This window comes from Helicoverpa zea, chromosome 19 (genome assembly GCF_022581195.2).
Source record: "Helicoverpa zea isolate HzStark_Cry1AcR chromosome 19, ilHelZeax1.1, whole genome shotgun sequence".
In the NCBI taxonomy this organism is placed as follows: Eukaryota; Metazoa; Arthropoda; class Insecta; order Lepidoptera; family Noctuidae; genus Helicoverpa; species Helicoverpa zea.
Window position 1 is genome coordinate 7,457,016 of NC_061470.1, and position 13,453 is coordinate 7,470,468.

General features: G+C 37.0%; 1 protein-coding gene across 1 annotated transcript in view; it reads right to left on the minus strand.

Moving 5' to 3' along the window:
• LOC124639729 (tetratricopeptide repeat protein 28) overlaps window positions 1-13,453 on the minus strand; it is a 65,130-nt gene that overhangs the window by 21,633 nt on the left and 30,044 nt on the right. The window contains exons 5-6 of the mRNA XM_047177189.1: window positions 10,979-11,076; window positions 2,799-3,024 (exon numbers count right to left, since the gene is read on the minus strand). Of these exons, the coding sequence (XP_047033145.1) occupies window positions 2,799-3,024; window positions 10,979-11,076 (324 nt within the window). The remainder of the gene's footprint in view (window positions 1-2,798; window positions 3,025-10,978; window positions 11,077-13,453) is intronic.

The following is a 13,453-nucleotide window of genomic DNA, read 5'->3' on the forward strand; positions in this document are numbered from 1 at the left end:
GTGTTGCGTGGAACGAAACATGTGTGGCAAAAAATGTAGCGTATAAAAGTCGTAGTGATGCTTTTTCGCGATATATTGTTGTTATCGATTGTACCTGCTACTAAGTAATAATTGACGCGGCTCTTAAATATGTAGACTAGCTTGAAGGATAAGTAAAGCCGGACTGTCCAGTGATATAGATTTTTTGCTGTCAACTCTTTCTTAGTTATACGTGATAATAAATAAATAATTATTTAAGAGTGTTGACTTTAGTTGAAGACAGTTTATTGAATAAGGTACTTATGTTGCATTATATGATGATGGAGTCTGCGCCTACTTGCTCGGAAAGTAATCAGTGTGTACAAGTTTTACCAATCTCATAGTCGTAAATTAAACAAAATTGTGTGTTGCACATTGCAGGGTGCCGTCGGTGGGTGCAGGCTGTGCAATCATTTAAAGGATGCTCGCACGATAATTCTTTTGATTGTGATCGCGCCGAGGCTGGCGATGGCGTCCACTTCACTTTGTCATGTTATTATTATTCGCCCATTCTCGGATTACTCGCGACTGAATTCCTGTGTTGCCAGCATTTCGCGGTTATTTTAAATCGACTTGCGAGTTTTTGTTGTGTACCATTCGAGCAGAACGCGCAAAGTAAATAATTTTTTACGACTATTTGTTCGTCAGATTGTTTCACAAGTGGACGCAATCATTGCTCGCCTTTCAAATGAGAATAAGAGAACAAATACACATTTATGGAATAAATATTTAACATACATAATACCCACTATAATTAAAATGTAAGTAGGTTGCTTTTGCACAAAAACAATGTGTGAGTCTGAGGACTATAAAGTTTTGTTGCTTTTTACTACAGCATAGGAAGTAATATTATTGGTTTATATTTGCTTTACGGCCCAATTGAAATAACTTTTCTATACCTTATTTATAAGACCTATTTTGGAAAACAATTAAAATTCTTCAACCAGGTAACACCTAGGTTATGTATAGAACACCTAGGAGTGTAAAGTAACAATAAATGATATTACTTGTATAATAAGTTATTTTCATCATAAAATTTTTCAACAGAGGTTACGTGAGGATCCATAATCATGCCTTATAGAGGCATCAGTATCGCTGCTTTTAAGCTCAAGCGTTTGATACTTATATTTGAAATAAAAACAAAATTTATTATAAGCACAATACATCTAAACACAATGTCCTGGAGAAATTTTCTGGAATTTTCTTGAAAGACAAAAGGGAAATAGAAAGTGCTGAGCAATAAGCCTAGAGCCGACAATACGAGCTCTATGGAGTTCTGAATTAATTTGAACGTGTATTATCAAGACCGAGCCGCAATAAAGGACAATACAATTCCAAGAACATTGAATTAATCGTAGTGGAAGATAAGTGTCATTCTGCACATCGAGCTGCGGCCTTGTCGCCGCCGCACGTCAGGGCATTTACTGCAAATTAGCATCACGTCGTGTGCGGCTCGCGGCGACCATCAAAGGCATCAATAAAAAGGGAACTTTACTATTTGTAGGGTTTCTTTTAAAGTGTAATACGGTTGCCAATCCTCCAACTGTGTACAACGAAAGTGATTCGCGCACTCTCGAGCTGCGCGCGTGTGCGTGGCGCTCACTCTCAGTAATCTGTACGCGATTTATAAGACCATTATGCCGATTTGCCGTGACATATCACTTTATACTTTTTGTGCTTCTCCCATGTTGAAGAATAGAAGATGTGGAGACGCTCGTAATTAAGATAAAGTGTATATCAATGTAAGAAAAGACAGATATAAATAGGCGTGTGTAGTAGCAGAATACTAATTCGACAGCAAAATTGAATATGGATATCCATTTTATAGTAATCATAAATCGTATCGTTTGACAGAATTAATTTAATGAAGTTTTTATAAACATTCCGATTCGCCAAATAAACAAGATTAAGCTTAATATACCTCTCCGTGTAAGGGTAAGCTGTAGTGGAATTTACGAGCGCTAAACTTAATAAACTCGCTAATTTACAGAAAGATGGCGTGCTCGCTAACAAAGGAACAAAACTATAAATAATAAACTATCATCAGTCAGCGAGCGCAGTCCACAGTAAAAATTAAATTAACTTTTTACAACTACAGGTCGCGTAAACCGCGCAAGTTATTATTGCGACTGAGAAGTCGAGAACATTTGTTATTTCATTTGTAAAAGGAGAAATCAAACGGTTTACTACCATTCTTTATGTAAATATTCCATTGTGTCCGTTGCGCGTATATTGGCGCGCGCTTGGGAACACTGGGCGCCCTCTACCGGTCTATATTGAGCGATTTGTTATAGTACATTCGGCGGAGAGTTCGCGAGGCTGACTGCGCTGCGGTTCGATGCTGCGTATTGTGCGTATTATCTCAGGAGTAGCAGGCCTATTCTTATGTAATGACATAATTTGTGGACCGAGATCAACTATGCACAGACCTAAATTCGTATTTACCGGCGCAGGCGCAATTGATTTATTCAGACGTAAATGGAACAAGCCTGTGTTTTGTTTGTTCAATAGTTTAGAATTTATAGCCATTTCAAGATCACGTACAACGGAACTAATGGATTTAGTTTTAATCGGGATAGACAAGAATTCGTTTTTATTTTTTATTAATTTTATAATTTTTGGGACATCAACGATTCATTCCTTCTTTCTCTACTTTTGGCTCCTTTCGATTCATTATGTTCAAGTAGACCTACCATTTGAATCATCCGTACTTTCGTTTATCTACTGAACAATTGTTTAGGGGTCCGCTAGCCACATAAATATATCTTTGTACCACTTACTTTGCACTTCATAGCCAGCACCAGTTGATACCGATGCGCCGTCAAGGCATCCTTATAAGAACCCTGGCTGAAGTAAGCTGCGCCTAAGTTGCCATGGGCCCGGCACTCTCCCGCCGTGTCTCCTAATGACTTGGCCACTGCTAAGTCTTGCTGCATGTAGTTGATGGCTGCATCCAGCTGGCTGAGTGCCCAGTGCGCTGATGATAATGCGCTGAAGACTGAGCCCCTGTGGAAGAGAACATATTTAGTACTTTAAAAATGATTTTGTAATTCTAAGTGGCAGCCTTTTAGATAGGTGCGTTATAGGTATATTATAGGAAGGTAGTGATGTCTAATTAGTACTACTTATTGCTTTCATCTTATAGCCGACATACAAACCTAGTGGTACATACAAGGTGTGTAAATTTTTTTGTGTGATACGGACTTAAGCAGACCAAGTCAAAGTATGTCGTGTTTCAAATTAATCAGTCATTAGTTCAAAGTTCGCATCTTCAAAGTATCGATGAAATAGTAGGGAAGATAAATGTTTGATGTTTGAAAAAGCTTGTAGAAAAATAGTTCACGTGAATTCTGACCTGAATCCCATCTATGATAAGAACTTACGTTGTCGTAACCAAAGGTCTACAGAAGCCCTAATAAACATTTCCAAAGGGCACTAAGAACTTCATCACTACCATTTGAACATAACCATAGACACGGGGTCTTCCTACCAACTCATTCACAATGCAACTCGTTTCTAGCACTTAGCAATAGCTGTCGTAAAACTGAGCGAATGATGTGTATGCTGTGCACATGTCAAGTCAGAAGTCAAACAGACATCGTTGTACAAAATAGATGTTTTCTACACAGGAGTCGCTTGTAAACATGGTCTATTGGAAAAGGAAGAATATTTTCTACGGATACTAATAAAAACATTGGTAAGCTCACTCTAAGCTTAAAATATAAAATTTTATGTAGAGGTGTCTCTTGCTTATGAAGTGTTCATCTTCTCTTGAAATAATTTTATTATACTTCGGCCGTTCAGAGAATGCGTTCCTGACACCTATCAGTTAGTCACGACTAGTGATGGGCACAACATAACACTGAGTTCGTTACCGTTCCTTCAAAATGAACCGCCGCATTATTTTAAGATTATTTTCGTTTTAAATTGGCGGAATCATTTGTTTTATATTTTAGTTATTTAAGTGGAAACCAAAAAAAGGTAATATTCATATAATAAAATTGTTTTATTTATTCTTTGTTACAAGTACATTGAATTGAATGTGCGAACAGAATATTAATCAGACTCCGATTTGCTTGAGGAGGTGGTGTCTTCATCATCATCTTCGCCTACATGTATAATTATATTATTATCAATAACAGAATCAATCCTGATATCTCGGTCTAACAAAAGCCGGGTAATCAAATAAAAACAGATCGAAAACACTTGAAAAACGTGGTCTATGCGCACGAAACGACAACGGACGACTGTTTTAGCGTCACAAAATGGCGGCCCATAACGCCATTTGGGGTTACCATTTTTAATCTAAGTATAAAAATGCGGTTTGGTCATAGTTTTATTTTTATATTTCATAAACGTTATAATTAAGTCTTATAGTCCATTATTTTCCAATTCTTAAAAAGAAAATCAAAACGTATTATTTTATATTATAACTGTATAAGAACAGATTACGATACTTGCCTGTTATTTTTAGCACAGCACTACAAAATATAAACCGCTGACATAACCTTGTAATAGCGCAGTATAGATTTAGAAAAATATTGTTTACCAAGTTATTTGACACTCAGTTTGGCACAAAATTATAACATTCATTGATTATTGATATAATAATGTTGTTTTAATGCTCCTCAATTGTTAAAACGGTAAACAACCAGCAAAAATATTTTTATCGTAACTGCAACGCCATTGCAAAGTTACGTCGTCAGTTCAATCGCGACGTGTCAGGAACGCATTCTCTGAATGGCCGAACTATAGATGAAAACGAAATTGTATCCAAGCCTTTATATTAATTCTTAAAACTACAAAAATAAGATTACTTACGACGTACAGCGTTCAATTAAGAGGGAAAGCCAAGCATTTCTAACTAAATCAAAGAAACCAAAAGAATTGGAAGCAATAAATAACAACATTAATTAAATACAAGGGCGAACTTTATTACGTCGACAGTCAAACATGTACCACTTTTACTGATTCTGAAAACTTCTGAAGACCAAATGCAATTTCATCTAATATAAAACAAATGAGAGTCGCTTATATATAGGGCTGCCATCCGTTCGTGTTTCCCCGGATTTGTCCTCGTTTGCAGGCCGTCCGGGCGGTGTTTCAAGAAGTGTCCGGGGAAAACCCTTTTCATAACTTTTCATAAAAAAAGTATCTCATTGAATCCAAGTGTATAGTAGGTAATAGTAAATGGATTAAACATTAGGTTTTACCTTTTTTTAAAAAAATCGGATTCGTCAAAATATGCGATTTACGCCAAATGTCCGCCGGGTGTTTTTGATGTTATATAGAACGTTTCATTTGAAAGGGATGTCAGAAGTTCAAGCAGTGGGTAAAGGCCTAAGTTCGCTGAGAACATTAAGGTACGCCCAAGAAATCTGACGTTTATGTTGTCAGTGAACTTGGGCCTAAATATCTTTTACAGCCATGTTATAGGGTTAAGCGGTAGTAAGAAGGTGCCCACTTCCTCCAGCGAGCCTAGACCGATACATTTAACCTAGAATTATTGTTTGTTGAACTACAGGATACTATGGTTCAGAATCCTGACAGGAATGGGATCGGTTGTTGCTACGTGTATAGGATTTATACTTATTGTGTTTCTTAACTATAGTCTACATCTTTCATGCTTGGTTAGTACCGTTTAAGCTGAATTGTATTTTAAACACATTTCTCTTTGAAGGGCGATATATTAAATATTTTGCTATAAAACTATATTTTATTGTGGTCTGTCATAGTAAGAGGAGATGAAAATTTAACCAATCAAGAAATGTACACATTGTGACAGTGTTTAAGTTTCGAGAAATCATTAAGTATTCAGATTTATTTACAAACATTCGCATTAAAGGAATTAGTTTTCATTAGCAGAAAACAATTTTCTTTAATAATATAACACACACTACAAAACATCGCAATCTATTATTTACAATAGACATCTAAGTAAAACGCAGTGCTTTGCAAAACTATCCGAGATATGAATTTATAATATAATATTCTACTTAAAGAGAAATCGGAACGTCCGTTTTCAATAAACACAGGTTCACTTTAGAAAGCCGCGACTGGTTTTCATGAATTGAAAACCAATATTTTAGTTTAGTAAGTACAGATGACCCTAATTTAGAAGAGGCTCGGAAGTCGATACCATTAAGTCTAATTTCAGTAATATTTTATGAACAGAGGAGCTGTAGTGAGTTAACAGCTCGACGCCTATACAGTTTTATTAGGAGTACTTAATCATTACCCATCGCTCACCCACACTAAGGAATGCACACACACTAACAAGCAGTGTTTTCACCCCAAGCACTTCGACCGAAATGCGTAACAATAAGTACGTATTGGTAATGGATGCATTTCGCGTACAACACGTAAAATCCGATGACTTTATAATTAGCCACGAAGAACAAGCATCGGGACTAAATGTTCACACGTCCGGTTTTTCAAGCTCGTTCTTAAATAGCTCGTGTGAAACAGATTAAAATAATCTGAGATAAATATTTTAATTTGTGGTGAAGGTAATGAATCACACGGGGCGATGTAATTTGACATCACACTTTAACACTCCACTTGCATCGATCTCTCTGTTGACGTATTCTGTTTATCGATTAGGCAGTATCCGATGATCGAATCAGGCGCTTCCAGTAATGCCATTATCTTAAGCCGTGGTTAGCTAAGGCCCTTAACTATTTTAGTAAGCCGTTGGAATTCTAAGAACTGAGATAACGTGCTCATGCTATCGGCCAGTTTACGTCAGGACTATACAAAGCTCTTAAACGTTGCTTGATTGAACATAAAGAAGCTTGGGAATTTTATGTTGGTCAATCCTGTAATATAAAGTTAGTGCATTTTAACTTAGTAAAGATTGGTACACAAAGTTTCGTAATTGATATGGATTTCAAACAAATAAACATATTTTATATTTAAATGCCAAGGTAATTTTTCTCAACTACTGCAACCGGGAGGTCGTTTAGAAAAAAAAGTTAATTTATCAATAAAAGCGGTCATCGTATTCATTGTTTCACGTTTCCCAAAGTATTATCCCATTTAATCTCATCATCTGTCAACAGAGATCATCTCGATAAGGATCGCGTATAACAATCCTTATTTATATTAAGTAGAGTTTTATCGTGGGGCGAACAGAATAGTCCCGTATCGATCCAGCGTTCGATCCATCAACGCAGAGATAAGATCGCGCCGAGGTGTGGGTTTCAACGCGCCCCGACCGCGCCGACGCTTAAGTTGACAATTTTGGGACGGGAAGAGTTACTTAATGTCTTCCAAGTGTATAGAGATGGAGCTTATTCAATCAATGTCCTCCACTCGAAACGTGTTTAAATAAAACTGAAGAATTAGGTGTCTCAGGCGCACGCCCCGTAGATATAATTACGTTTCGTTCCAATTTTGAGCTCGTTATACAGGAATTTACACACAGAAGTCATCGTAAAGTTTTTATTTATTTATTGTAGTGATGATCGTCATCGCAGGAATATAAAATGCATTAGTGACTGCGTGCCGTATTGTTAAGTCGCGTACATGTTCGCTAAATGCAAATAAGAGCTCATACAACTATCAATTACCGTCAGCCTGTTAGTATAACATCACAATTTACAATCGTTGAATTATTAAATTTCATGTTATATATTATAGGATATATGATTACAGCTTTCTCTATTATATTCGTGGAAGTAATTCAATGGAAATTCCTCGGACACGACACGAACACCCTACACGACTATAGGCTTAACTCAAACACGGTCTTTCACTACAGGTTTAGTGGCTGTGCTGGATATAGATATTTATTAAGCGATGGTATTTCTCATAAGGCAAAATATCCGAGACCATGGTAGGAGGTCATTAACGGTGGTTTTAATAGCGCCATAAACACGGCCCGTTCCGTCGGAGGGTGCATCCACTGCATACATTCCCACTGATCGGCTGCGTGCATCGACACTTCGTTAGCTTCCATTTCAATATAAGTTTGGGGTTTATCGACACCTCCACTTACACTAACTTATAGGCTTGCTCTTAACAAAATAGAACTTGAAACCGGTGAATGCAGCGGACTTTTTTGTAATCTGATCTAATGAAATTCGAAGTTCAGTGAATTTTGTTCAGAAATTAGTGGAGTGAGATTATTAACGTATTAAGTAAAAGATGCTTTAATGTATGTAGTTACATGTTTAAACTTTTCCTTTTTGCAAGATTAATTGAGGGAACAGTGCGGAACGTGTGCAAACATCCTGTGAGTTGCATTTATGAATATTAAATGGAACCACCTAGATATTTTTTGCGTGCACATTGCTCCCGCTCGTAATTATTTACGATTAGTACTGCGGCCCGTGTAAGTACTTGCTGTAATGCGTCGAGATTGATCGCCAATACTCCGTCAATTAGTAACAACATACTTTTATTCATTTAACATAAGTTATGGCTCCATTTGCTTAACGATAACAAGCATCAGATTTTAAGAAAATAATTGAGAATTTTAGTTTCAAACAGAGGTTATTTTTGTTAGATTTGCAATCGGACACCATACATGCGAGTGTTCAATTGCAACTGACAAATAAACTGTATAGAGGTCACACACCCACTCCCAAATTGGAATCAGTAAATTATTGGTACACAGCTGACTTTATTTTCGAAGAAAACATTCGCCAAAACATTGCCTTTCAACTCTTAAATTATAAAATAAAACGCAAGAATTTCACGAAGACATAAAATGAAAAATTGAGCTCTGTAACCCACAGAAGACTTACATATGCACGGCGTACGAACGTAGCTGCACATATAAGGACTATTGCATTCCATTAATTAGAGGGCTGTTATTAAAACGCAACACCGTATATCCCGCTCAAAATTTACGACGTCTTTATTTCCTCGACACTCGAACATTATAAATCAAAACGTCGAAATTCCGCCAAAGATAACCGTTCCCTTTAAGTATATATAAATTATCCCACTGTCAACTCGTTACGTACTGGTTGTGATTAAAAATAATAATGTTACGAGTAATGAACCAAGGGAAGACATTCGCTCGGTCATTTGTCTTCTTCTTGTTACCAACTTGAGTGCTGTTAATGGTGTGAAATTGTTGTTAAGGGATTACGATCGAAACTTTAATACGAAAATAAACGGACTAATTTCTTTTTAGTGCGCCTGTACCTACACGATCCGTATCTGCATCTAACAGCTGTGAGACGATGCATAAAAACCTCTGATTGGTGCAATTAGTTCGCAATTTCTTCGTACACGCTCGGTGTAATTCGTCAGGTCTAATGATGTCTTGTTTCGAATATGTTATTGCTAGTTCTTACTTAAATAATACTAACCGTAGTTAAGCTTCCATAATCTTTACAACTTGGGCGAGCTCGTAAATGACCGTTTTTCTTTACTTGCGTAATCAGTAATTTCTCTGAACCCCGATAGCTTACGTTACGTGCGCATTTAAGTAATATAAATGATTTAACATTTTACACAACAATTTTTAAGCTTGTAAACATAGTTTCTAGCCAGTTTACTCGAGTCGATATCTATGGACTCATCATTCTAGAATACGGACGTTAAGGTGTCACATTAACTGGGCATTGCTCCAGATCGGTTAAATTATTAGATGAGCACTGAACGTTGCGATAACATATTGTGCGGCAAGAAATAGTTGTCTTTCTACTGTCGCTAGTAACTTGGAGTGGTTACGCGTTTTACAGTTCATAAACATCGGCAAAACGCATATAATTTGCATTTCACTGCACGTTATAATCAACGCTGACTGCAAACCGCGATCCGTCTGTGGGAGCATTTACAAATTCAGATGCAAAGAATTTATTCTGAAGATTACTGAGAGATACCTAAGTACTGGTGTTTATAATCGTGAGTGCAGTCGCCTTATCTATAATAATCTAGAAAATTCTTGGGAGCGGTCTTCTTGTGTTCAGATTACTAGACATGTGAGGTATTCTGTTTATGTAAATTATAATACATTTGCTTGAACGGAGAGTTGGGTTCATGAATTCAATTTGATGATGAATGTTCTTTATGTTTTGGGAGAACATTGGTATATTGGTACCTATAGTATGATTTGGTAGAAAAACATTAACCACTTGTAAAACCATAATTCAATACTGAAGAATCGTGGAAGAAAAGTTACTTTGAACTATCTTTTAATACATAACTTAATGCAAGTAAATACGTAGGTAATATCAAAATATGAAATATTAGAAACCTAGCGAGTAAAACTTAAGTTTTTTATGACAAACAGCGGAAGCTATCCCCATATTATGCTGTTCAAGTTCTAGTCTTCTGATGTTGGTGTGAAATTGAAAGTTCTGGTCGAACATGAATCGTAAAAGGCAGTTGCGGCGTCTACCGCCCCGGAATGGCCATATATCCGACGAACAAGGAGCTAGAAGTACTCGTAAAAATGTTAATACGTACAACTTAACTAGTTTAGCTAATTATGTTGATCAGCTTTATGCTCCGTGCTAGATTAAGTGCAACTTTCGCTGTTCCCTGGGCCCTGGCTGGAAGACGATGTGTGGTTTTATGGTACCTCTCCTTTTAGGGTCGTAATTGTAGTAATTTGCGTAACATTAGCAAGTCCAGTTACTTGAACAAATGTTATGTTCTGAAGCCTCACTGCTATTACCTTATCCATTTATTACGGTCTCAGTTTCTTGTATGTTTTGTGTGGTACATTCATCATTGACTTAAACCATGATTTACGTGCGAACATAAATTTTTGTGACTTAAAAAGTTACGTGAGCTTTTGTTTTATTGCGCAAACAATAAAATGGTCTGAGATTAAAATTACCGAGAGGTTTTAACGAACTTGTGAAGGTGATGGGACTTAAACGTTGCTCTTATGCAGATAGGATTCCGTAGAGGCTTTTGACCATTAGCTTGCTAACGTCATAGTACCGTTTTCTCAAACAATGTTATTACGTAAGGACGTTTAAGGTTATAGACTTACCGCAATTTCAGAGAGCAGGACCCGATCCTCAATGCTGCTTCCAGCACCGTGACCGCAGCCTGGTACTGTCCTGCAGCCAGGAGCTCTTGGCCAACCACCTATTTACAGAATACAATTAATATAGAAGAAGTATTTAAAGTATCTACTTTGGAAAAAAATCGTACACTTCGCCATACGTAGATACAGGTAAACAAAACACTGTCAAAGGTCTATAATAGTGAATTGCATTTGTTTTTCTGTTGAGGGATACGGTGGAGTGTGTATTAGAGGAAAATGTAAGTAGTTCAATTATTGTTGTGCTTGAGACTCGACGTAAAGACATGGATGATTTCTACTACGACGGAAAATGAGTAGACCTCGGTAGAAATCTTTAGCTTTAGGTGAAGAATTCTAATCTTGTATGTGATGAAGTATTATGTTAATTCCAATAATTGGTAAAGGCTTTATTAAGTACTAGTTACTTAGAGGTTCTGGTGGAATGCGGAATTAGCATAAAATATATGTTTGCATTGTAAAAAGCCACTCAAAATCTCAGACAACGGTGTTGAAGTAAAGGTTCAGTTATACCCTTGACTTATATGGACATTATGTTTAGCTTCTGAATCATCCAGTGGCAACTCGGTTTATATCGGTGCTCTTGATCTCGCCTTTGATGTCATTTGCTTTTTAAGCCCGACATAACAATAAACTAATGCATGAACAAAAATGCGAATTTGAGTATCATTGGCGGGTACAAAAACCGCGACGAATTTTTAAGAACCCATTAAGCTTGCCGTTACGATGCGTTCACCAACATTTAGCCGAATGATTTGAACTTATCTCGGTATAAAGCAATAAAATCATATCCAGGGATCACCCAGGGAGTTATTTTGGATCAGAAACTATTTAAAAGATATTTGCAATAGTTTACGACCCTATATCAGATGTTGCATATTTAGAAAATGCAAAGTAAAACCATTAAGATATCTAGTTTTATGAAGCACGGATGGAACGCTGGTATTTACCTAATTATATGACAATTTGACTCCGCTTTAGCACAGACTAAGCTTCCCATAATTTATATCGTTTAATGGCAAGATTAGGAAAGCTTTAGACACATTAAATGTGCAAGCGCACAGATAATCCCACGTCGACACTCACTTTCATTATCTCAGTGTTTAAATCGCTTCAATTTACGGATTTCAGTTCAATTTAGTACATTGTATGCACAAGGCGGCGGCCATTTTGTGGTAGTGCGACGCCATTTCGGCCATTCACGTCTGGCCTGCCGATCAACTGTCGCGCAGATTGTATGTAAATTCACGGGGGTCGGTCGCGTATTTATGGGCCTTTGATCACTCAGCCCCATTGTCTGAGAGTTAAATGCGCCGAAAAATGTTCAGATGTCGCCCGACTGCACGCCGGTGGAATGTATGCAAATAGTCCGCCCGCTCGGAGTATAGGGTGCTTAATATTGCCAACATCGACGAGCCCTAAATGTGCCATTATTTGTGTAATGATACGATTGTATTTGCGTAATGTGTTTTTCTTTTAATGTGTCACTTAGTGAGTACTTGTTCTTGTGAAGACGTGCGAATCTCGTTAATGTTTCAGTCTCATTCACGTGCTGAGATAAATGTTTATGTGACTGTTCTTGTTTCTGTGTGAAAATACAAGCAACATTCGATTTATTTAGCGTTGAAAATGTGCCTTGCATAGTATCCTTCCCTGCGTATACTGAGATTTTTATTTCACTTTAAATTCTTATTTTATAACTACAGGGTCTTCTGAAAATATATGATCGTATGGAATACAAACCTCCTCTATAGGTCAGTGTTCTATGTAAATCGCGAGTCTGGCCTTATGTCTCCGTCAGTACTGAGGGAGCGACTGACAATGCACATATTTCCGGAGGTACGTTAATGGATCGCATTATTTTGGAATCGAGGGCCTCGGTATGGCTTGGTGTTTATGCTGTCGAGACCCTGTATTCATGGGGAGACCATAGCTTTATGGTGTTTGTATCTCAATTCGTAGTTTGAATATTCCCAGTAAAACATGTAGGACGTGGTGTAGGGTGGGCGTTTTGGGGACTTTGATATTGACGTTCAAAAAGTGCTGTTTTGCAGCCAAATTTTTTTTGAATGTTGAACCAAGATTGTCTTCATAGTTTTTTGAAAATATGAGACCAGAATCTGAGATACATCAAAAAAGATGTCTTTTACTTTTCTCATTCATTACATGTAAATAAAGTTTTATGGTGGCTACATATAGGTACGTCTTTCGATTTAGTGGCTGTATAAATAACCTCTTTTGGTCAATAATGGTGTTCCCTCCAAGATGCGACAAGTAACAAGCTTGTAATGTCTTCAGCAATACTTTGGATCGTTTATTAACTTCTTTATTATGTGCTCGTGTCATTTTACATACAATGTAACGTTATATTTTGATACTCTACATACTTTGTATGAAATTACAGGAAACATGAATTCCTTT